Raw genomic sequence first — 25,085 nt, 5'->3', positions numbered from 1 at the left:
TGGGAGGATAAATTATAAACCAGTGTGGATATTTCTGCAAGTGCAGATTTGCAGGGCCTGTGAGCTGCAGCAGGACTCCCCCTTGTCAGGACCATCAGCCTGCAAAGCAGATGTGCTAATTTCCTGTATTTGATGTTGATGGCTCCTAATTACGCAAGAACTGTGGCAATGTCCTTTCTTATGTATGACACTTAATTCCGTTTCATGAAGTCATCTGTGACATGTTCTTCCGTTGCATGAAACTGGTCGACTGACAGTCACCAAGTGATCTGTGCTCAGCCAGGGTGTTTGCCTGCTCCTTCATGTTGGAATACAGCATGCCAAAGTAACTTGCCCATGCTTTGACCAAACATAACTCATTTATTATCCAACCAAAATCCCACTTGGACCAGGTCTGTTCTTTAACTTAGATTTTAGAACCATGGAATCATAGAATGGTTTGGGTTGTAAAGGACCTAAAGATCATCCAGTTGCAACCCCCTTCCATGGGCAGGGATCCCACACCCTAGACCATGTTACCCAAGGCTCTGTCCAGCCTGGCCTTGAACACTGCCAGGGATGGAGCATTTACCACTTCTTTGGGCAACCTGTGCCAGTGCCTCATCACCTTCACAGTAAAGAATTTCTTCCTTAGATCCAACCTGAACTTCTCCTGTTTCATCACTACAGTCCCTAGTGAAGAGTCTCTCTCCAGCATCCTTGTAGGCCCCCTTCAGGTACTGGAAGGCTGCTATGAGGTCTCCATGCAGCTTCTCTTCACCAGGCTGAAAAGCCCCAATTTTCTCATCCTGTCTTCATACGGGAGGTGCTTCAGCCCCTGATCATCCTTGTAGCCCTCACATGGACTTGCTCCAACAGCTCCATGTCTGTCTTCTGCTGAGGACACCAGAACTACACGCAGTACTCCAAGTGGGGTTTCATGACAGCAGAGTAGAGGGGCAGCATCACCTCCTTCAACCTGTTGGTCATGCTCCTTTTGATGCAGCCCAGCACACGGGTGATTTCTTGGCTGCGAGCGCACACTGAAGCTGGCTGATGTTCAGTTTCTCATCAACCAACACCCCCAAGTCCTTCTCCACAGGGCTGCTCTGAATCTCTTCTCCACCCAACCTGTAGCTGTGCCTGGGATTGCCCTGACCCACATGTAGGAACTTGTTGAACTTCCTGAGGTTGGCATTGGCCACCTCTCAAGCATGTCCAGGTCCCTTTGGATCCCATCCCTTCCCTCCAGCTTATCAACCACACCGCACAGCTCAGTGTCATCGGCAAACTTACTGAGGGTGCTTGATCCCACTGTCCATGTTGCTGACAAAGATGTTGAACAGGATCGATCCCAACACCAGTAGATAACTCGTTTATTTTCCAACCAAAAGCCCACTGGGATTGGGTGTGTTCCTTAGCTTAGTTTTTCCCCTGGGTTTTCTGGCAGGGAATAGTTCTTTGGTGGCATTGTTACTGGTGCTTTTTCAACAACTTGCCGTGGTCCCCCTGTCTGCCTTGGAGGACAGTCTCATACCTTTCCATGTTTTTTGACAGTTTATGTAGATATTTTTTTCTTTTCTCCTATTTTTTCCTCACCCATAATTTGAGGGGTTCCACAGTTTTGATGTCTGCCAATGCAGTGTTTACTTGTCTTATTTATTTAGATAGAGGCTTTTGTAAGTTTGGGAGAGACTTTCAGGGTAGGGGTTTTGCAGCTTTTTTCTTGCTTTACATTTTGAGGAAGCGTCCTGGCTGTTTGTCTTTTTCTTTTTTTTTTTTTTTTAATTTCCTCTTTCCCTTTGTGCCCCAGAAGCTCTTTGTGGGATTTGGTCCTTTGTGTTTTCATATAGTTCTGCTTTCCATGGGTCAGAGGTCACTGCTTTGGGTTGTTTCTGGGGCCACCTGCAGCCAACAGCAGCTGCTTGGTGTTCCCTGATAGGGGGTCTGGGATTAAAAAGGCTGAATCCTGAGGAGCATTTCTGTTTGAAGGGTATAACCTGGGGGTTTGTCGCTGCCCTTGAGAGGGTGTCATGCTCCTGGAACTTAGCACAGAGAATTTGAAGGTTTGCAGAGCAAGGAGAGGTAGAAATCCTGTTTCCAGAAGATCAGGTCTTTACAGTGCCACTGTAGGGGGGGCTTGGTGGCTGGTACAAGGCTGTGCTTGCAGCGATGGAGCATCAAGGCAGATGAACATGGGTCCGCCAGGAGAGGAACATGGAGGAAGGAGACAGGGAGTGGTTGTGAGGTGTGGAGTTACTCAGGGGAGTGGGTGACAATCCGGCTCGGGGGGGGTTCTTTCTTTAGTTTAAAGATATGATGTGCTTTGGCATGCAGGTTTTTAACTTCATTACAGTACTGCCTTCTGCTGCCTTGTTAGTTTCAGGTTGCTGACAACTTTTAAACCATAATGCAAACTCCAGTCAAAACTTCTTGATGGTGTGTGTGGTGAAACCCCAGATTTTCAAAGTTTCTGGGGTTTCTACCAGAGTCACTGCTCTTGGTCCTGCCCTATTTGTGTACACAGTTTCCTCAAGCCCCTAGATCATAAGTGAAGGGGGTTGTGCATTGGTGTGACTACCGGACTACGGACAGGAGTGAGCCAGTTGGAAAGTATCTTAACTGAGTAGTGTTTAAATTGGCATGACTCTGGATTAGCCTTTCCTCAGTTCCTCAACACTTAAAAGAAGGTAAACTTGTACTTGTGTCCTATTTTCTGTAATTTGAGAGATTATCCTGGTTTTCCTCCTACATTTGGGCAGTTATGATCGAGGTGATGCAAAGCTTGGGATTTCAGGTTTCATTTCGAGCAGTGATGTTGGCAGAGGAGTGAATACAATCATCTACCATGGAGAAGGGTAATGTCTCTTCACTCAGAGATGAGTTGATGAAGCAGCTTTGTAAAAGCTTCATGCTTTTAGTGACTTGGAAATCTTAACTCTGTTAAGTGCTGAATGACCTCCATGGATCAGCTTAGCAGGAAGTAGAAGTTTGTGTACTTAGCAATGCTTTGGGGGAACATTTAGAGCTGCCATACAGTAATAGTCACAGGAAAAAACCTAGGATACTAAAATGTCATCCTGATGTGGCAGGATTTTAATATTCCTGTTGAATGCTTGTGGTCTCTTGACTGAAAAAAAAAAAACAAACGCATTTTAAAATAAATGCTTTGTTCAACAAAGCTGTTAACAGGATAAATAGCTTATGGCACCGAGGATAGTCTTCTCAGCATGCCTTTCAAGTGTTTTGGAAAGGTAAGGCTGACCTTGTGGCTAGGGCTCAAAAACTGATTGCAGGAGGTGACCTGATAATGTGAAACTCATCAGTATTTCCTGTACAATACCCATCACTTGATTTTCCAGCTTTCCATCTTTGATGCAGTGACTTGGTTTCACCTATTCTTTTGCCTCCCATGATGTTTGGAAATCAGTATCCAGTGAAGCATGACCTCTCTAGGCTTTTCTGTAGCACTAGGGAATGGCCACCTTGGTCTCTGTTATACATACATTTCTGTGGAGATGTCCTGCACACAGTTCCTGTGTGGATTTGTGTCTTATGCAGAGCTCCAGCTGTGATGGCTTTGCAGCATCTCTTCTCATACAGGCTCCAGTGGGCACCTGCCTAACTCCCACTCTGACAGCAGAGAAAGCAGGCTTGCGGTCAGCCAGAGTAAGCGGAGTGGAGGCTGGTGCTTATTGTGCCTACCTGTGCTGCCCTGCCTAGTTAGAAAAGTACTCCTCAGTTTCTGCATGGCAACAGCTCTTTCTTTTCATTTAGATCATCATAGCAAATGACACCTGTAGTGAAACACATTCAGAGTGGGGAGTGCTTCAGCCCCTGCTGTGGATGCCAAATAAGATATGTTTTAATTGACTTGCTAACTCATTTTCTCAGTTGGAGATGGTGGTGAGTCAGTGTGAGTCCACCTGGGGAACTGAGGAACACCTCACCTACACATCAGCAAAGATGCCTTGCAGCACAAACAAACCATGGTGCATATGCCCCTTGGCAGTATTCTTGCCATGACTCTGTTTTCCTGTCTCACTCTGCTCACAATTTACTTGTTCTTCTGTTTGCGCATTCAGGCTTTCATGCTCGTGACCTCACAAGAACCACTGGAACCAGCCACACCTCAAGGAGGGAGTCAGTCATGTGGGCTTGGATAGTTACTTGGTGCATAGGCAGCAAAGGAAAGGGGAGATGCTTTCAGCTGGGGCAAGAGCAGAGGTTTCTGTTGAAAAGGTTCTTCTGGGACCTGTCTACTGCTCTGCAATTGGATTCATCTTTTTGCTTTTTCCCATCGTGCCCTTAGAAATACAGTTTGCATGTGAACTCATTACAAGTTAGATAGGTGCCAGCAGTGTTTCTTCATTCCATGAATGCATTGCCATATCTGCACTTTATTTTCAGCATCTTCCTTGTTATCTGCGTAGCCTTTGAGCATGTACTAAGACTTAAACTATGTTAAAAGACAGTTCTCCAGTGTTTGGTTGGGAGAGGTTTATCATGTGTGCCCCTGTGTATGCAGAGTGGGCTGTAGTCTGGCTTAGTGCATCATCTTGACTTGTCCTGGATGGCAAACACCCATAGTGAGTTAGCCTTTCTGGGGTTGGAGAGATGGTTCACCTGGGTAGGTTGAATTGCCTCTGCAGACAGTAGGATGCAGAGCTTGTGTTCAGACACTAGCAAAAAAGATGCGTGTGTTCAGTGGGATGACAGCCACAAAATCATACACTCATATACAAAATCATACAACAAATCATACAGGTTGCTATTAGTCCAGACAGCCACAAAGCCATATTCTGTGTCTGAATGTTGTAGAGGCATTTTCTTTGAAGCCACTCCACTGCAGTCTCTGGGAGCTGAGCTGTACCAGGAAAGCTGTACCATGCCAGTAGTTATTCCTGTGCTTACTGGAATAATCCTGGTAGATTCCAAGATGATTTGCAGACACAGAGGAAGGCTGGCCATGCACAGAGTTTGCAAGCAAAGCTCAGCTAGTCTGAGCTTGAAACAGAGCACTTGCTTATCAACAGTGCATGTCCTTATCTGCAGGAAGTGAGGAATAACCCCAGTAAATCATGTCCTGTAAATCAAACCTGACAGATCACTACTCTCTTGAGCCATGTCACAAGATCCTTGATGAACAGCAGTGGAAACACAGCTGAGTCATCAGCAGGGAGTCATCACCTCGCTGCCTACCTCATGGAAAATTATTTGTACACCCTGTCAGAGAAATCAGCCTTCTTCTGTCCTTGTTTTCCTGAGACAGGACTAGAGGAGCACACAGCACACTCTTTTCCAGATGGGGCAAGTGACAGTAATGTGATCTGTGATTCTGTGCATGTTAGGAGAAAGCATTAGCAAGGATGTAAATCTTTTCAGTGTATGAAGCAGGTGGGATCAAATCTGCCCCTCATTCATACATTCATAAAGCTTTTGGTTTCCTTGAATGAAATGTGTTTAAAATCAAACCAAACAAATAAAAACCAAAACCAACCAGTTTCTCACCTTGAGTGCTGTGCACACTCAATGTCTCATAGGAAGAGTTTTATTTCTTGCAGTATGAAACTCTTACTGAATGTCACTCATCAATGCAGAATGCCATGATATAATTTAGAAGCCCATTAGAGGTCATAATCATAGTGACAGATGTTAATGAGAAGTAGGAACCAAGAAAAAGAAGTAGGGAGCTGTTTGTCACAAGGATGTTAGTTACCAAAAGATTTGGTGACAAAGTTTTCTGACATATATAAGGATTTTTATTATGATTTCAAGTTCCTATCTAGGTTTCTTGGTGCATAAATCACTTGGAAAATAAGACTGAAGCACTCAAATATTAAAAGGGCTTTTCAATAAATTCTTCTTACTTGTAACAGACATAAGTTCAGATCATGCCTCCTAAAACATGTCAAACTTGGGCATGCCTTTCCATTAAACAAGTTGTTCATAAAATAGTAACCTTGTACATTTAATGCAGCAGGGATAGGACCTTTGCAGGGAGATAGGAGAGCTGTGCCTGTGTAAGGGAGGAATAAGAAAAACTTGATGGCACTCAGCTTGAGGATAGGTCAGCAGCATGTGTTCTTAATAGCAACTGTTAATGGCTGCCACAATGATGTTACTTGACTGGTTACCAGAGTAAATGTGAAATCATTAAAAGACAGATTTGAAAGCATACACTGTTTCGTGTTACCCACTTCCTTTCAGTTGCATCATCAGGATTGAGACATATTTTACAGTAACATCATACAGGATTTGGCTCATGGTTGGTTACTACACCTCTCCCTCAAGCAGCAGATAATGACTGTGTTTGGGGCAGGGGGAAAATCTTGAGGTGGGATATGTCACACACAGCTCGAGGGAGACAGAAAAGCAGCAGTACTGTGGTGTGAACAGCTACTGGAAGTCTCAAAAACAGTGTAAATCCCTTCAGTTCATTGTAATGCCATGTACTGTGGTGGTTGTGACTGCACAAACTCCATAAACCCATCAGCTTTTCGCAGGGAATCTAACTCATGCCAGCTGCAAGTTTCTCTGGAATGGCCACTGAGGTGATCTGGTTTTGCTCAGGGTGTTTGAGCACCCTGGTCCCACCATGGCCTTGCACTCTAGGAGCAGCTGCTGTTGTTTGGGGTGTGGGTGGCTTCCCACAGAAATCCAGCTGATCCTGAGATAAAGTGGTTATGAGACTGTCCTGGCATGTGGACTCATTGGGGTGTGAAGTCACCTGAATGAAAACATTGCCCAATAACAACAATTTCCTAGCAGAAAATGAGCTTTCTGTTGCTGCAGTGCTGTTCTTCAGAGGTTTTCCATCTGCTTTACAAACAATATCTGAGCCTAGCAACGCTTCTGTGAGAACAGCATCTCTAGTGACAGTTTCCAGCTGTCTAGCATACGAGAGCACCCAGGTGCCATGGTAAACCAGGGAGTGAATAATAACAGTTCCCATTTTACAGAGGGAGAGATGCTGTTGGAAGATGGAAACAGACCTCCTAGTTGGGCTGTTTCACAGATGAAAATCCCTGTGTAGGCACTAAAGATATGAGCAAGGAGTGTGCCAGAAGATCATATAAGCAAATTTAAGAGAATAAAGCTGAATAGTTAGCTAACTACACCTTTGTCAGTGTGAGCTAAGCAATTTTGGCCAGTTGCTCCAGTGTTCAGGGCCAGGTTGGGTGACATGGTCTAGTGTGAGGTCTCCCTGTCCATGGCCGGGGTGGAGGGTGGACCTAGATGATCTTAAGGTCTTTTCCAGCCCAAACCATTCTATGCATTTAAGCTTCTCTGTTCTGATAAGCCACCACAGCCTTGTAAATGCGATAATCCAGGACCAGGCTAGGGGATTGCTCTGGAGCCTCAGTGGTCCTGCCTTGCCCTTCCAGGACTGCTGCTTGCCAGAGGGCACAGAATGCAGTCAGAGCTGCAAGCTGATACTGTGACACAGATGATCTCCATAAACTGTGATGACATTAATCTAATGTATGCATTCTCCTACAAATGTGAATACCAACAAATACAAATTCTATGCAAATGAGGCGTTCACACAGTATGTGCAAATGGTTGAACATCTGAGGACTCAAATATAGCAGAAGTTTTTTCTAACAGAGATGCCTGGTCCAAAATTTGCCGTTACTGAGCCCTTCTGTGTTCCCATGGGAACTCTCAGGTAAGGGAGAGAGATGTGCCAGCTGCTCCCCTTGAACTCAAAGGAGCTCGTGAGGCAGGAACCCATCTCCTCTTTACTGGATTCTTCCCCCTTCCCCAAGCCTGGCTACTCAGAAGGACTTGCCCCAGCCTCTGTGGCACTCCCCTGTGGGGAGAAAGGTAGATGTTAAGCATTCCTCGTGAAAGGAAGCTGCACCCTCTGCCAAATGGCAAAGAGCAAGTGCTGGCACTAGCTGCAGAAGAGGAATTATTCATTCATTCTGCAGGAGCACATATAGGGAATCCCTCTCCTGGTCCCAGCTGTGCTCACTGCAGCCTTAAGGGGTTTTAGGTAAGTAAATGCCCCAAACAGGCACTTGCACACACAAGGGGAAGGTTGTTCTGGTAGTGCTGCTACCAGCTAAGAAAGCTTTGCCTCTCCCTGCAAAAGGGAGAAGGAAGCAGAGGATGGCTGCATGGTTTGCCTGAGACAGCAGGGAAAAGAGGAGGGAACTGAGTTCTCCTGTTCCAGCCCCAGGGGCAATTTGGTTTGCAACCAGAAAGTAAAATGGTAAAACAAGTGTGAAGTGTTGCAAGAACTGTAAGTGTAAAACCAGGATGCACAGTCCTCCTTTTTTCTTACGCTGCTGGTGAAAGCTCAGGGGTGTAAGAGGGTTTCAAAATTGAGCTGGATCTTATAAAACAAAATTATGTTAGTTCATGGGAACCTCCTAGGAGTAACAGGGGAAAAGATAACCCAGTAGTTCATGTACAGGCAGCCACAGCAATGCTCTACATGGAGGGACTGTAGCAATAGGACAAGGGGTAATGGGTTTAAACTGAAAGAGGGGAAGTTCAGGTTAGATATAAGGAAGAAGTTCTTTACTGTGGGGGTGGTGAGGCACTGGCACAGGCTGCCCAGAGAAATGGTGAATGCTCCATCCCTGTTAGTGCTCAAGGCCAGGTTGGACAGAGCCTTGGGCGATATGGTCTAGTGTGAGGTGTCTCTGGCCATGGCCGGGGGTTGGAACTGGATGATCTTAAGGTGCTTTCAAACCGAAACCATTCTGTGATTCTGTTAGTGTAGAGATGAGGACCTCAGTGAAAGTTCTTAGTAGAAGAGTTATGAGTATATGAGACTGTGATTTAGGAGAGGGAGCAAGCTTGTTGAGGTGGTTATATCTCCCATACGGACTCTTCTCCAACAAAACAGGCAGCTTTGGTGGTGATGATAGGAGGATGCTCCTGTGAGCTCTGAATTGCCCTCTGGGGACATCTCACCTAGCATTGGCTGTGGGGTATTCACCTGGCTCAATAACACTACAGAGATAAGGATTACCTGCTGTGGTCTTTATTAGAAAGGTTTTGGGTTTTTTGTCCTGATCCTGAGCTCACAGATAAAATCATAGACATACACCTTTCAGCTTTCCCCATGCTCTCCCCTCCATGCCCACAACTGCTCAGATGATTTCAAGTGAAGAAGCTTTCTGTTAACTGTTGTGCTTAAAAAGTCCGTTGTCTGATCGGCAGCAGCCAGGTCTCTGGGACAAGATCACACTGAACTCAACATAAGCAAGCAACTATTACATGTATACCCCCAACCCAACACTAAAAAATAAACCTTCTGCCAGCAGGTTAAGAGTTAGGGCCAGCAACCCATGGTATGTCCATAAATCTTCATTGTTAACCCATTAAATCAACAGCCTGCTCATTCAAGAAGGATTCACAAGAGGTAATACAAGACTGACCTTTGCTCTGCCATAAATGCCGGTGTACATGAGCCAGTTCAATCAACACACTTTTGTTCTGGCTCACTTCCCTTTGTGTAGTTTGTCTTACCATGTGGCTGTGTGATTAGTGCAACCTTTTATTAGTGCGAGCACTTGGCTTTTCTTGTGCCTTTCTTTCGTGCAGCAGCTTGGCATGCCCCTGCGTCACACCACAGCCTCTTTCCCTTATTCACGTGGTTTTCTCAGGGCTGTCTGTAGCTTCAGCTTTTTGACAGTGTTGCCCTGTTTTTTTCCTCCCCTCATAGACTTATAACCTTTCAAAATACTGATTGCTGCATCGCTGATTTTTACTGCAGTAAGAGAAAAAAATGTGGCTTTTGTGATAGCCAGATTGTATGTTGGTTTGTTGTTTTATTTTTGGCTTCTTCGGAGCATTTTGCCACTTTTCACTTTCTAATTGCCTCTTTCTAATCCAGGAACTTCTTAGCTCAAAGCTAACGTTTTTGATGGCAACTTGTAATCACCTGCTGACTAGAACAGATTAGAAAAGCAAAACAACAAAAAGAAAAAAGAAACCCTCAGGTTCTGGCTTAAGGATCTGTGAAAGTAGGAGAACATAAAAGCTAATTTTAAGGTTTTCTTTTGTGATAGACTAGGAAACAAGCAAGTGTTTAAAGGTGAAAGACCTGCCTGCACACAGAGCTCTAAACTTAAGCTTTAGAATAGAGTATTTCCTTTAACTTCAGAGGAAGAGCTGGATAATGGTTAACATTGCAGGGTGAAAACCACACTGAAAAGCAATTGTTTGGGCACCCAGGCTGTTTGTAACTTGGGATAGTATAGTGGGGACTTGACAGGAGACTTTAGGTAATAAGCAGGCCTATTATGAACATAGGAAGAAAGTTAGGCAGAGATTATGGTGGGCACGAGCTCCCTGAGGGAAGTGGTGCTTGCTGAAATAGGATGCTGTAGTTCAAGACTGGCAAAGAAAGAAAAGCAGTGCTTGATCTCTTGGGAGAAAGGCTTACATGTGTCTCAGATAATACTGTCATGTGTGGAGGTGGCTGAAACTTTACTAGAACTTGTAGCACGACTGCGTTTTGCTGAAAAGGTGTGCAGGGGATTCACTGTTTTGTTGTTGCGTTGTAACAATATAAATAACAAAAGCAATGAATGTAAAGGCAAATGTTTCTCAGAGGCATCTCTATTTTTCCCTCCTCTTATTCCCCAGGCAGTTCAAGGCTTGTCTGTTTTGCTGGGGTTGCCCAGAGCCGCAAGGGTATGAGCTGGCTCTGACAGTAATTTACAACAGCCTTCCTCCAGACGAGTCAGGATTAAGCCGCAGAACAACTTGCTGACACGTTTGATCACTCCCATCATTTCAGTCTCCGTGTACACTGATAAACTGAAAGACAGAGGCAATGGTGGCGACAGTGAATTTTAAAATGTTTGTTGTGAATGGTGAAGCTGAATGTTAAATAGCAACATTTTGAAATACTTCATCAAGTAGAAGCTCAGCAGAGATGACAGGCGGTCTGCAGATGAGAGGAGCACCATGGAGTAGTGCTGCCAGAGATGGGAATCAGGTGTTTATTCCATTTACTTGCCCGTGCTGGTTCTGGAAGGAATGCTTCTGCCTGCACTGGTGGGGTCTTATTTTATGGATGCACAAAGACTCTGCATGACTGTCAGGACAGACCCTAGTCAAATTGTGCTCACCCAAGTGAGTCGGAGACCATGCATTGCTCTTATTCCTGTGCTCTGACTTCTTGGGCTGCTGAACCAAAGATGTGTTGGCGCTGCTGGTCCCTGTGGGGAGAAATCCACAGCCGTGGAGCACCTCCTTTGCTCTTCGGTTGGTGACGGAGCCCCAGCTTGCCAGGACAGATCCCAGCCCAGGCAGCTGTCATTTACCTTTGACCATGTGTCCCAAATCATCTGTTCCTTCCACAACTATTGTTCCCTCAAGTGTACTCCCAAAGGATTCATCAGCCTACTGGCTCTGCATTAGCTCGTGAGTGGGACCAGTTTTCCCTAGGAGGTTCCCTGGCTGAACAGACTTCACAGGGCACAACCAATCCCGTTAAATGCCATTTCCTTCCTTGGTTTCATTCCACTACTTGTAGCAGACATTCTCAGACTGTTGAAATAATGCCTGTCTTTGTTCTGATACAAGACCCTTGCATATCCATGCAACACAAAGTCCCCCACCCCCCCCCAAAATTTCATCCTTTGAAATAGATAAAATGCTTTTTGTAAATTGCAATTTACATGGATTTTGATGGAAAGGATGGAGGAATCATACATAGAAAGGAAAAAATCTTTTAAAATGAGAACTGAAGCAAATATAGCTTAGTAGTATACTCATTACAGAATGAACAGCATATTGTATGTGCTGTGTTAGAGGTATGTTATGAATAACAAAAGCACTGGAGCATTTACATATTTGTTTTCAGAAATCCTGGCAGTTGGATTTCACCATTCTGTGCCTCTTTGCCAGAATCACTAAACAGTGGTACATATGGCTTCTGAAGTACCATATGCCATGGAAAACGTTAGCTGATGCCTATACCGCTGCGACACACTATAGTCTTTATTTAGATTTTTTTGCAGTTTTGAACAAAGAATATTAGATCACGCAAAACATTGTGCAAGCAGCATGTAGTAGTACATACAGTAAAACATAATACGCTGTGCCCAAAGAAAAGCAAACTGTAAGGAGGGGAAGCACTGGTGCTATTGTGAATTAGAACGTGCATGTGCCAAGAGATGTATCAAGCGCTGTGACATGGGCTTGTATGGCCGAGGCAGGAGATTTTTACCCAGTGCTTAAAGCAGAGAGTTAGGAGAATGAGCTCTGATTTTGAATCAAGTCCCAGTTCTAAGAGACGCTCCCTGTTCCAGAAAGTACTTTAGGCTTAAATTGAAGTACATGCTTAAAATCCTTTGAGAGTGAAAGGAACACGTGCACGAGTGGTTTTCTCCCTTACAGCAGAAATGGTAATAACTCTGCTCTCTCCCACATAGTTGTCTGAAAATAGTGGCAATGAACAAAGTTGTAATGACTCATATGAGAAACACCTTGAAAGTAAAATGAAATATGGTTTTGAACACAATCACCACCAAGTCCAACCTGAAATTAAAAATTAAATCAGTCTTTTGGTTTGAAAAGAGCTTTTTAAATACATTTTTTCCCTATGTATTGACAGCCCTAAAGATTACTGCATTTACATAGGTGATGGGAGGAGAAATGCCAAACCCTGGCAGAAGCCTGATCTTGGGGAATGGCTGAAGGGGAATGTGGCTCTGGGAAAAGAATAACATGGCCACAACTCCCCCCCTCCCATTTTTCCCTCTTCTGACTACTCTGCATAGAGACCATGTCCCTGTGAACACTTAATAAAGCACAGGAGTAGATCAGGTGGGATTACTGGCATGTTTAAGCAAAGATGTAATGTTTGGAGATGGGGGGAAAAGCATCACATCTCTATCTTTCAGTTAGATTCTTGCTCTTAAAGCACACCCAGTCACAGTCTCTGAGGATGGTACATTATGGGATTCACACAGCCTGTGCCCAAAGTGTGTTAGTATGATGCAGCTAGTGTTAAACCATGAGTAGTAGGAAATTGGGGAAACACTTTATAATCTGAAGACATTTAGTAGGTTAAGGCCAACCAACTATCCAGCACAAAGACAAAGCCAGTGCAGAAACAGAAGGTGGATAAGGCTCAATCCCAAATACAGCCAGAGCAGAGCAACTTTGGGAGCAGAAGGCTAAAAGGCCAAGGACTTACGACTGAGCCTACACCACAGATGGACAGGCAGGGAAATGTGGGAAGCCAAAACCACTGCCTATGGGAAAAGTTGTCCTATAAACCTGGGGCAGAGCACAAGGTGGGGTTAGAGATGGGCACCACCATGGTGCAGCATGCTCCTAGGTAGGGAAAGGATGGATGTGGGGCTGTTGTGGGGTGCAGAAAGATGTATGTGGAGGTTTAAAAGCACAGGGAGGTTTAAAAGCAGAGTGGCCCATGGTAGGGGGGTTGAAACTAGATGATCTTAAGGTCCTTTCTAACCCAAACTGTTCTATAATTCTATGATTTAAGATACTGAGGCTGTCATAGAGATTTGTCTATGAGGCAAGGGCTGTATGCTCTTGTGTGTAGGTAGCATTTTACACATTTTATGAACCACTAACTTAAATGAATGGATGTAAACAGAAATAGAAGTAGGAAGGGAAGCTGGAGGAAGGCAGAGGAATGAAGGGAGCTTTCAGTGAGCACCTGTCTAAGGTTGATTCTTGAGTTCACTGAAAACCAGCTACTGGCTCAAGTTCAAACCTCATGAGGTGGTTCTAATTTTATGAAAGTAATAATAGGGGAAGATTAACATCTTTGCATCCATCTCATAGTAAGGTGGTTTAATTCCTTTGTAGGAACAAGGACCTTTACAGGACCTGCAAGTAGAGGAGAATGGAGTGTTTCTCCCTAAAGGAGGGTGGTAGTAGCAGCCCCAAGCAGATGCTTCCTCCCTCCATCTCCGCTCTCCACATCACTCGAAGGAGAGCACAGTGAGTGCCCAGCCTGCTCCTTTTTAGGCTGTGAAACAAGATGTCAAAACCAGCACTGAGCCCACTAAGTCGCGAGCATGGGGTTGTCCAGATTACAGCAGGTAAAGCTTCAGAGGGGAAGGACAACCTGGGTCGGGTGGGCTATTGAGGAGGTCAGTGCAGCTCCTTCCCCTGCACAGGCAGCAGGTCATGCATGAGGTGGCTGGGTGGGGACAGTTGTGGGCTTGGTGCCTGGAAGCAGTGGAGAGGGGGGTGCTACAGACCTGCCCTGCCTCTCTCCTCCGTGGGCTTTAGAAGAACCACACACAGGAAATCTGCGTGGGTTTATTTCCCCACACCCCCACCACTACCCCCCCCCCCCCCCCCCAAAAAAAAAACACTAAAACAAGGAAAACCTCTGCACAACTCAGAATAGCATCTCAAAGCCCACCCTGGCTGCTTCACTGTTTGGTTTCAAACCCACACTCCAGGATGCCACAAGGTGTGACAGTGACACATTGATGGGTCTCAGCTGCTTTCCAGGCTGTCGTGACATGCAGCCTTCCCATGCTGAAGGTTTTGTCTATCTTATGATCACAAACAGGCAATTTCCTATAGTAGTGTCATTGCCTTCCCTTTCAAAAAGCATCTACCACTGTGGTTTAGAAAGGGGTTAACACTTCCCCTTCCCAAACCTCAACCTGCCAGTACATCTCCCATGAGCTGTAATTATTAAATGACACTTCACAACTTCATCTCCTCTTCTGCTACATCTGCTTGCTGCTCCAGTGTGCAACCTTGCTTGCATCCCAAACATCTAAATGCATTGTTTCCTCTGGTTCTCCCGCCAGCATGGAAAGAAGCCATACTTGAAGGAGGTTTGCCTTTGAGCTGGCAGCAGACAAGTGGGCATTGGGCATTACTGCTGAGACTCTGGCAGGCCGTTTAGCAGAGAACCTTGGCTATTGAATGTCATCCACACCTAGCAGATGTGCCACTGGCTGCCGTGCCAGGTTTTTGACATAATACAGTGTTGCTGGGCACCACAGAGATCAGGAAAAGCCACAGAGTAACTTGTGTCTTCAATGCAGCATTCAACCTCTCTCCTCACCCGGGTTGTTAATCGGTGTGTAAATCATACTTGTGGTGTTTTCCCTCACAGCCACTTCCCCTCCCCCATTTAAAAAGGGACTTCTAAAAGAAACAACCCTTTTTTCCTCTGCTTTCAGATCAGGTCCCGTTGGTCCTTCCAGCTCCTCTCTGCCGTCGAGGGTGGGGGTGATCTGGCACAGGGGGTGCAGCTCCCCCGTTTATATGCATAATCTCCAACCGAGTTCTGCTGCAGGAAGGTTCCTGGGACACCAATCTCGCCTCGATTTTCAGCTTTGTCTTTACTCTCCTGCCCTCCACCGGAGGGAAGGAGCATGCACCCTGCAGAGCAGCCACCCCTGGGGCTTCCCAAACTCCTTGGGATCCACCCTCGCCTCCTAATCCTGGTCGTAATCCCGGAAAGCGACATCCGGTGGCAAGTGCGAGTCCCCGGCAGAAGGTGCAAGGCCATCGGCGGGATGCGGACGGGTATTCGGGCAAGCCCTTCTCTCTCATTAGAGGGTCATTAACCCTCTACTTAGTCGGTGGTGGGGGCAGGAGGGGGCTCAGGAAGGAGCGGAGCTGACTGTATCTCCCCGGTCCTGGCTGCTGCCTCTCCTTGCTATTCGGCTTCGTGCAGGATCCGCTGCCGTGTAGCTACAACCCCCCACAGCTGCTTTTTATTCCTGCAGACAAGGAGGGAGTGTGTTCCCCGCCCCAGAGGACAGGTACCCCAAAAAAAGTCTCTGGGAGCTAGCCCTGCTCCCTCCGTCTTCCAGTGCGATGCCAGGGCTGCTGCCAGCGTCGGGAGGCTTTGGGATGTGTCGTTCAAGTCCGGGTGGAGGGCTGGGGGTAAGGGGGTGATGTTCTTTCATCCTAGCTGGCTGAAAGTCAAGTTCAGCGCAGTGTGGCTGGGCGGCTTGGATGCTCTTGGGGGGATCGATATCGGGGGGTATAATTTCAAATAAGTAATGCTGTGGCTGCATGAGATCAAGCACCGATGCAGGAGTGGAATGCGGATTGCTCTGCTGCTCTTCCCAGTTGGCTTTAGGGTTTTTTTTTTCCCTCCCCTCAGCCTCTTTATCTTTCAATTGAAAACCAATTAAAGGTTTCCATAAATCTGTTAGCATCCCTTTTTAAGTGGGGCCCTCTGATGCCTGCTGTATTGCCCTTCAGATGCCTCTTCCTTTTTTTGTTTTACGATTGTTGTATCAATATAATGCTTCCTTTCTTTCTCTGTCTCTATAGATACAGATATACAAGGCAAACTAAAGGTTTCGGCTGCTATTCAGCGTCTCCTCATTTGTCCCAGAGCTGTAACAGTGGTGCCCTTTCTCTTCTGGCTGCTTTTCCCTGCTTCTGGAGCAGCAGTTATGGGAGAAGCAGATGGCTACTGATTGGGTGAGCTTTGTGGCTTTAATACTGAATACTTTATGGAAAAGGATTTTATCATGCTTGGTTGACCAGAGGAACAACGGGATGAGATTTATGACTAGAGAAAATAAATCTTTTTAAGTTTTAGGCTCCTTCACACACCCCACGCCAAGTTGCTATAGCAGAGCCGGAGCTGAAATCCTCTGCATCTTTCTTTTTACCTCCCTCCTTCCCTCCCCCTCTATCTGTCCTTTCACTGCTCTCCCACCCGCTCCGCCAGGCTTTAGCAAACTTCTGCAAACCTGGGGGACTGTCGCTCACTGCAGATGCCTTCACAGCCCTGCAAGCTCCATGGGGAGAGAAAAGTCCATCCCCAGATGTGGATCATCCACCTGATGGGAATATGCTGGGCAAATCAGCTCCTGCCAAGGCCTGGCCACATGTAACCTGGGATGCAACCACCTAGGATCGTGACTGGGAGTTCTGAGTGACATCATCATAGATGGGACAACACGGAGGCCGTGTGGCCACCAAGAGGTGCCCAGGTTGGGCTGCTCACTGCAGAGCCTGGATCTCCCTCAGGGAGGGAGTTGAGCACTGCCCGACTTCACTGCACCCTCCACGGGGCAGCCCTGTGTGTCTGTCCCCGGTCACTTCTGTAGAGCCACACCTCCATGACATTGACACCGAAGCTGGAGGGTGACTAAGGACCATGCAGTGGGTTGGGCTCCAGCCCCAACATTGGACACTGGTGGTGGCACACAGGGACAAAAGGCAAAGGGTGTACAGGAGGTAGAAGTAGATTTCAGCCCTACAGGAGTTCCCCACTTCTATTTCTCCCCTTACAACCCATAGTATCTTCTGCCAGGTTGTTTTTAAAGGCATTTTAAGCTGAAGCTAGGTGAAAACTTTCCAGGTTTTAAATCTCAGTGGCTACTATCAGGTCAAGTGAGGAGAAAAAAACTTGTTGAGCAAATTGATTTTTGAGATACAAAGTCAGATTTGGGGCTATACATTAACTACTGGACTAACCACCCTGTATTATATTCAGTGGTCTGTTTTCTGGTCTGTGGTAAAAAAGTTCTTTGACCTTTGGGGAATATACAAATTAATATTTCTACCTAGTCTCTGTGCTTGCTCAGAAAAGTGCAGGGGAAACTCAAGCACCATCAGGGGCTTAAGAAATAGCAGAGGTGCTTATGGCATTTCTGAGTCGGGATAACACGGGTGGAGAAGAGATGGATGCTCAGACCCACTGGGGCTGCCTGAGCCTCTGGGGGAAGCAGGAGTGTTTGCTCCATTTTGGGGCAACCCACAGCCAGTGCTTGGCAAAAAGGGCTTTATGGTTTTATGGTGGTGGCTTGACCTGGGAGTCCAGCATCAGTGAGATGTAGCTGAAGGGTTGATGGAAATAGGAAGGGGCAGGGACAGAAGGATGTTTAGGAACTGAGCTGGAAATAAGGTAGGACAGGCAGTGCCTGCTTGTCCCAGCCATGGCTAGGGCCTGCTGGTGGGAAAACATCTTGCTGGTTGTGTGGCGGAGGAGTCCCAGCTGAGTCCCCATGCTTGCTGTTCCAGAAGGAGAAAATCCTGCTTCTCCATGCCAAGGTTTGGGGTTCTGCAGCATGGCGGTGGTGCTGTGGACACCCAGGCACAGGACTGCCCAGTAACAGTTAAATGCAGTTAAATTTGTCATTCAGCTGAGGCCCCAGTTTATTTCCACTACAGAGGCCTAGCTGCCTGTCGGTCTCAGGGGAGGGGAACCATTCTGCCTGCATTTCTTCAGACACCGGGGAAGCTTGCGGCTCCACATTTCCTGTTGCTTTTCCATTCTCTTCGGTGTGCTCCCCCTGAGGACCACGGACTAGCCCTGCCCATGGCAGCAGCAGGCAGACAGGGGTGCAGGGCAGCTTTGCACATACATCCCTTCATCCATTCTTCTTCCCTGTGGTCCTCGACATCCCCTGGACAATCATGGCTGGGCTTGTGCGCTCCTGGTAACTTGGTGTTTCCTCAGCTATTTTATTTCACAGATGACTTTAGGGTAGTCACCTGCAAGCTGACTCTAAGGTGTGTCTATGTGTCCTCAGAGGAGTAGCTATACATCTGCAGGCCTGGTTGCATGTCAAAACTTTGAGGCGGCTTTTCCCAAGGGATGCAGGCATCTTTCTGAGCCTCACCTCACTCCTTTCCCCTTCACCTTGCTGGGTGAAATCCAGGCACAAAGGACGAGGCTCAGGGAGGGTGTCCTAGCATCCTCAGGGAGACAGATCCACTATCCATCCACATAGTAGTTCATCGCAGTACAAACTGGTGCTTCCCTCGGAGAGCTGAAGCGATCCTGGTGACTGATCATCACTACCCCACCGGCCCATGGGGTGCCAGCCACCCTGCCCCTCTAGGTAGGGGCAGACCCTGGGGCTGTACACCCAACAGCCCTGAGAGTCTGTAGGACCGGCGTTTGCCTGCCTGGCCCGATCTGAGCACAGTTTTGGTCCTGCCCTCGCCGCTGCCGGGGACTCTCCTTCCCAGAGAGCCGGTTGTCGATGGGCGCCGTCGGGGAAATCGGGGGGTGGGGGGAGGTCGCCGCTGTGCTTGTGGGGGGCTTGAAGCCGTGGGGAACGGCGTGGGGCGGCTGGAGCTCCTGAGCCCAGGTCTCAGCTCTCCGCAGGAGATTTATACATAACACGAGGATATATAACGAGATATTCCTCGTGTTGTTTAGGGCGGCGGCAGGCAGTCTGCGTACGGCCCCTGCGGGGTAACCAGAGGCCTCGCCGGGCCGTGGGTCCTCCGTTCCACCCCCAAAATTCCGGTGCTGTCGCTCGGTGAGCCGGGGGAGAGGCTGCCTCCCCGAGCCGCCCGTACTTCACGGTGGCTTTTCTGCGCCGCGGGCACCGGGACCAGGCTCTGCCGGGGTCGGTCAGGGTTGAGGTGGGCGCTTCGCGGCCGTGGCGCCTGGAAGCGTAAAATACCGAGGAAAGAGTCTGCAAACATCAAAGTGTCGTTCTGCGAGGCTGGGGCGACGCTGCTGCCGGAGGTTGGCTCGTACGGCGGCATCAGAGGCTGAAGAAATGCTCGGAAACGCCGCTACGGTCCTTTCCGGTACCGGGGAATTTCGGTTGTGGAGATAATGCCGAAGCGATTTCGAGGTAGTTTATGTACCGTGGTGTCCCTTAAAATTCTCATGAATAAAAATAATGCGTAGGTTTTCTTTCCTTCCCCCGCCCCCCCCCCCCCCATTAATGACAGTCATTCGGACAATTTCTGTCACACAGCGAGCGCTGCAGCATTATAAAAAATATATACGGGATGGGGGGGACGACACCCAAACCAAGCCAACAAACAAACAAACAAACAAAAAACCCACACACACACACAAAAAGGGGGGGAAGAAACTTTTGAGCAGGAATTAAGATCCAAATTTTTACAGACTCCCATCTTCTTAATGTTATTACAATCCCCGCTTTTAGCAGACGCTGTGTTTTGTCGAATTAATAAGATAAATGTTGAAAGCATATTATATGCAGCCTTTAATCCTAATGCAAGGAAAATCATAATTATGTAGAGGATAAGTGAATTTGAAAGCCAAACATCAGCCTATTCCCTGATTGCAAACGTTGTTCGCCTCTGGAAAACGCTTTGTCTCTTTTGTTTAGTTTGGAGGGAGGTGTGTTAAATTCTATTTTTAATATTATTTTTTTAGCCTGTTTGGTTTTTTCTGTGTGTGTGTGTGTGTGTGTGTGTGTGAAAAGACGGAGACGAGGGAGCAACCGGTGAACTCTCCTCCGCTCCGTGAAACCCTCTTTTTGGCACGGAGCATCCGCCGCTTACCGAACCTGCGTGCGTGGCCGCGGGCACCAGAGCCCCGCGAGTGCGGGTAGTGCGAGCCCCGTACCCCGTGAAGGGGGAGCTCTGCCGTAACTGGGGCCGCCCCGTCGGCGGCTCTCCCTGCTCCGCACCACCGGGACTGCCACTCCCGCCACCTGCACGTCGGGCCTCCGCCGGGCGCCTTCCCTTGAGGTGCAAGGGCATCCCCGCCTGCCTTCACCACGGAGAGGAAGGATCTTATTCGTGTATTTGAGAACTCGCCCGGCAGGTGACGGACGGGACAGAGCGGGGGAGGCGACCGCCGGGAACCTGGTGCCGGGCAGAGCCGTCGTCGGACTCCTCCCGGCTCCCCGCCCCGCACTCACTGCTGGGCCGGAGCGGCGGCCCCCAAACCCGCACGCTGCCAGGGGTAACGCGGAGCGTGTGTATGGGTGCTCCCCGGTGTGTCCCTCCACTATTCCCCTTTCCGTAGGTACCCGGTGTCCAGGTGAGGGGCTGGCGGCGGGCAGGCAGTGAGCGGGCAGCCCCCGAAGGGGTTAAAGGGAGGGGACGTGGGCTGTCACGCGTCATTGGGCAGATTATGTGCAGCAAACAAAAAGTGTGTGTCTGTGTGCCAGTCACTCACTGCATCGGGTCCATCTGCACCGCTCGCCTCCCCGGCCACCTCCCCTCCCCGCCTCGCCCCCGCCGCCGCCCCGGCCATGGAGCTGCTCTGATACAATAGCGCCGGGAGGCAGCGGGGGCCGCAGCCCGGCTTTGTGCCACTTGTCGGGCGAGGATTATATTCCCTCTCTCCCCGGTGAGTACCCGCGGAGGGGCCCCAGCGCGCGGCCGGGGAACAGCGGCGGCACCAGCGGAGGGAACAATGCCGTGAGGCGGCGGCCCTGCCCGGGACGCGGCTGCCGTGCCCGGGACGCTGTGCCCAGCCGCGGAAGATACGGGGAGCGGCCCCGGCCCCACCCGGCCCTGACAAAGGGCGGCCGCGGGGAGACCGAGGAGATGCGGCACCGAGGGGAGCCGAGCGGGGCCCGGCGAGGGTGGGTGGAAAGTTTGGCGGGGGCAGCTCGCGGCCGCTTGTTTCGTTTGGCGAAATAATCCCTTCGGGGAAGGGATGCGCCGGCCACCGCCGGACCGAGGAGGGCGACAGGGGGGAGGCGAAAAGGCCCTCCCCGCAGGGCCCGTTACCGGGGGAGTGGGGGGTGCGAGAGCCTCGGCCGGGAGACGAAGTTTCAGGGGAGGATACCCTGTTTTCTCCCGAAAGCGGGGGAGAGCAGCGGCTCGCCGGGGCTGTGCTCGGTGCGAGCGGCTCCGGATGTTAAATAGGCGCACGAAGAAAGCTTATTTATTCCCGAGCGAAACCGAACTAAACGATTTCAGTGGCAGATGGGGTGGGGGGGAATCAGCCTGTCACTAACCGAGTCGGGAAGGGCGAGGGCTCTTTCCCCGGCCTCGGCCCCTCGGAGCCCGGCAGCCGCCGTCTTGCTGCCCGCTCCCTGCCCGCATCCTGCCAACATCCTTCCCGCCTCGCCCTCGCCCGCATCCGTCCCCTCGTACAGCTCGGGAGCCGGGGCTCACCCTCCTCCATAAATAAGCGTGTCGAGGTAAAAAATAATTACCTCTGCTTGCTGCTTTTAATTAAAGTCTCGGAGGGAAAGTGCTGGATTATGGTAATGAGCAGACATACGTTCCCTCTTGTCGAGCGGAGCGCGAGGTAAACTGACATGCAATCAGCGACAATGACAAGCCACTTGAAACCCATTCGCTCTGCTCCTCTCACAGCCCAGAGCCCGGCCCTACTCCTCTCGCAGGGCACCTGAGGTGGGGGTAGGGGGACACCGGCCAGTCGTAGCCGCTGCCCCTTTTTGTTCGGCTCTGCCCGTGGCCGGATCCCCCTGCTCTTGCCCGGTTGCTGCCCGAAGCCGGCTCCCGCCACGCTCGGTGATAAATAAATCATCGCGGCAGCTTCCCTGCTCCTCGCCGCCTTCATTTATTTTTTTCCAGACCTGTGAAAGTGCTCGCCTACCTTTTCTTGGTTTTCTCGGTTTGTATTTTTTTTTGTTTTTTTTTTTTTTTTGTTTATTTGTTGGTTTGGTTTGGTTTGATTTATTATGTATATATATTTAAATTTTGTGTCTCGGCCGCGCCGTAACGCGTCGGCTCTGCCCCTCTCTCCGCCCACAGGGATGGAGGACGCCGGCGTCCAGAGGGGAATATGGGACGGGGACGCCAAGACGGTCCAGCAGTGCTTGACTGACATTTTCACCAGCGTTTACACCACCTGCGACATCCCGGAAAATGCCATTTTCGGCCCCTGCGTCCTGAGCCACACATCGCTATACGACAGCATTGCCTTCATCGCCCTGAAGTCCACTGACAAGCGCACCGTCCCCTACATATTCCGGGTAAGACCCGCACATCTCCCGGGCCAAGCTGCTTGCCCCACACGCGGCAACAGGCCCCTGCCGCCGCTCGCCCCGACGGCTGGTCCCCGGGCGCATCCTCACCGCAGGGAGCAGCCGGGAGGGATCATCCGCCGCCGGGATGCTCTCCCTGCCTCTCACTGCCGGCTGCCGGGCCCCATCCCCTCGGTCGGTTCCTCCATCCGTCCGTGCGCGTTGATGAAAACGGGGTTTGTAGGTGGACACGTCGGCGGCAAACGGCTCGTCGGAGGGGCTGATGTGGCTGCGGCTGGTGCAGTCGGCGCGGGAGCGGGAGGAGCAGAACCTGGAGGCCTATATCAAGAGCGGGCAGCTCTTCTACCGATCTCTGCGCCGCATCGCCAAGGACGAGGAGCTGCTGGTGTGGTACGGCAAAGAGCTCACCGAGCTGCTTCTGCTCAGCCCCGCACGGGCTCCTGCCCGCAGCAACGGTGGGTGCCCCAAAACCCCTTCCCATGGCCGGGGGGAGGCCGGGCCGAGATCCCCGCCCGGGGTGATGGGAAGGGGGGCCGCCATCGGTATCCCTTCTTCCCCTCCTCTTTCCTGTAATCCCCTGGGATGCCTGGTCGCCGTTCCCGGCTGACGGTGCTCCCGTTTCTCTCTCTGTGCCCTGTGTCCGGCTGCAGGCTCGCCGCCTTTCGCCTGCCCCGAGTGCAACCAGCGCTTCCAGTTCGAGCTGCCCTTCGCCGCTCATCTCCGGTTCCGCTGCCCCAAGAGGCTGCATGGCCCAGATACCACTAGCCCCGCCGCCGAGGGTCCCGGCAGCAAGGACAGCACCGGCAAGGAGCAGGAGGCCGGCAAGTACTGCAAGCCCGGCGGGCCGCTCCACCACCCCTTCCCCGGAGCAGACGGCGGCGGGGCCGCCGCCAGCACCAAGCCCTCCACGGACTTCCACAACCTGGCGCGGGAGCTGGAGAACTCCCGCAGCGGCCACGGCGGGTCCCCGGGGAGGCCGGCGCCCCCCGAGGGCGGCCCCGAGACAGCGGCCGGGAAAGGCAAGCGACGATACCCCGAGGAGGAGGAGCGGGGCTCCGGGACAGCCGCGCGGGGCCGCTTCCCGGCGGAGCGGCCCGGGCTGCCGTCGGCGCCCAAGGAGGAGCCCGTGTGCGCCCCGCAGCAGCAGTACCGCGCCGCCGGCTCCTACTGCGGCTTGGAGGAGGGCGGCCGCCTCTTCGCGCCGCCCAGCCCGGAGACGGGGGAGGCCAAGCGCAGCGCCTTCGTGGAGGTGAAGAAAGCAGCCCGCGGCCCCGAGCCCGACGGCGGCAGCGCCGAGGAGGGCCAGGAGCGCGCTTCCCCCGTTGCACCGGGTGCAGGTGGCAGCGATCCGGGGCTATGTCCCCGCAGCGGCCCCGGGGTCCCGCTGTCCGCCCGTCTAGAAGGGGGCAGCCCGGCCCGGAGCAGCGCCTTCACCACCGTCACGCAGCTCGGGGGGACCGGCCCCGGCGGTGGGGCGGAGGAGCGAAAGAGCGCCTTCTCACAGCCCGCCCGCTCCTTCCCGCACGTCCCGCCGCTAGTGCTGGGCCAGAAGCTGGGCGGGCTGGGGGAGCCCTGCCCCGACGGCGCCGCCGCTCCCACCCGCCTCTATGCTGCTGAGGCGCTAGCCGTCAAGCTGCCGGGTGGCGGAGAGGCAGCGGGAGGAGGTGGCGGCGGCGGGGGTGGAGGCGGCGGAGGGGGGCTGCCCAAACAGAGCCCCTTCCTCTACACCACCGCCTTCTGGCCCAAAAGCTCGGCGGCTGCGGCGGTGGCTGCGGCGGCGGCAGGGCCGCTGCAGCTGCAGCTGCCGTCGGCGCTGACGCTGCTGCCGCCGTCGTTCACGTCGCTGTGCCTGCCGGCCCAGAACTGGTGCGCCAAGTGCAACGCGTCCTTCCGCATGACCTCGGACCTGGTGTACCACATGCGTTCCCACCACAAGAAGGAGTATGCGCTGGAGCCCCTAGTCAAGCGGCGCCGCGAGGAGAAGCTCAAGTGCCCCATCTGCAATGAGTCCTTCCGCGAGCGGCACCACCTCTCCCGCCACATGACATCCCACAACTAGCGGGAACACTCCCCCCCAGCCACACTCCAACAACACCCCGCACACCCGGGGACCCCACGGCCGGCCCCCGCGGTGGGCAGTGGTCGCCCGGCGCTTTCTTCCCTTTCCTTTCGATGCACGCATTTTCACTTTGTGGGGAGGGATAGGGAGGGCAGCAGGGAAGAAGAGGAGAAGAAGGAAAAAAGGAGAAAAAAAATGAAAACAAAAGGAAAACAAAAAGGAAAAAGAAAGGGAAGAAAAAAGAAGAATGGAAAAGAAGAAAAAATAGAAGAAAAAAGAATACAAGAAAAAAAATTTAAAAAACGACTGGAAAAGAAAGAAAAGTAGAAAAAATAAAGAAAAAAGGAAAAAGAAAAAAGAAAGGAAAAAATTGAGGAAAAAAGGGAAAAAAGAGGTTGGGGAAGCAAGGA

At 50.7% G+C, this 25,085-nt stretch overlaps 1 protein-coding gene and 1 long non-coding RNA gene across 2 annotated transcripts; both read left to right on the top strand.

Annotated features, from left to right (window-relative positions):
- The first annotated feature begins 15,550 nt into the window (after window positions 1-15,550).
- LOC130610212 (uncharacterized) lies at window positions 15,551-16,520 on the top strand. Its single transcript, XR_008974996.1, has 2 exons — window positions 15,551-15,725; window positions 16,246-16,520. It is a non-coding gene; the product is annotated as an uncharacterized LOC130610212 (long non-coding RNA).
- A 3,753-nt stretch (window positions 16,521-20,273) lies between these two features.
- On the top strand, window positions 20,274-24,862 carry PRDM8 (PR/SET domain 8). The gene is made up of 4 exons (XM_057429882.1): window positions 20,274-21,001; window positions 22,384-22,604; window positions 22,840-23,071; window positions 23,267-24,862. The coding sequence occupies exons 2-4, from the start codon at window positions 22,386-22,388 to the stop codon at window positions 24,673-24,675; spliced, it is 1,860 nt and encodes a 619-aa protein (XP_057285865.1). The 5' UTR covers window positions 20,274-21,001; window positions 22,384-22,385; the 3' UTR covers window positions 24,676-24,862.
- Window positions 24,863-25,085: the final 223 nt, after the last annotated feature.

Source organism: Pezoporus wallicus, unplaced genomic scaffold, assembly GCF_028554395.1.
Source record: "Pezoporus wallicus isolate ANWC-B61680 ecotype Strahan unplaced genomic scaffold, APGP_CSIRO_Pwel_v1 contig_5696, whole genome shotgun sequence".
Taxonomy (NCBI): Eukaryota; Metazoa; Chordata; class Aves; order Psittaciformes; family Psittacidae; genus Pezoporus; species Pezoporus wallicus.
This window is presented reverse-complemented; position numbering and strand designations above follow the sequence as displayed.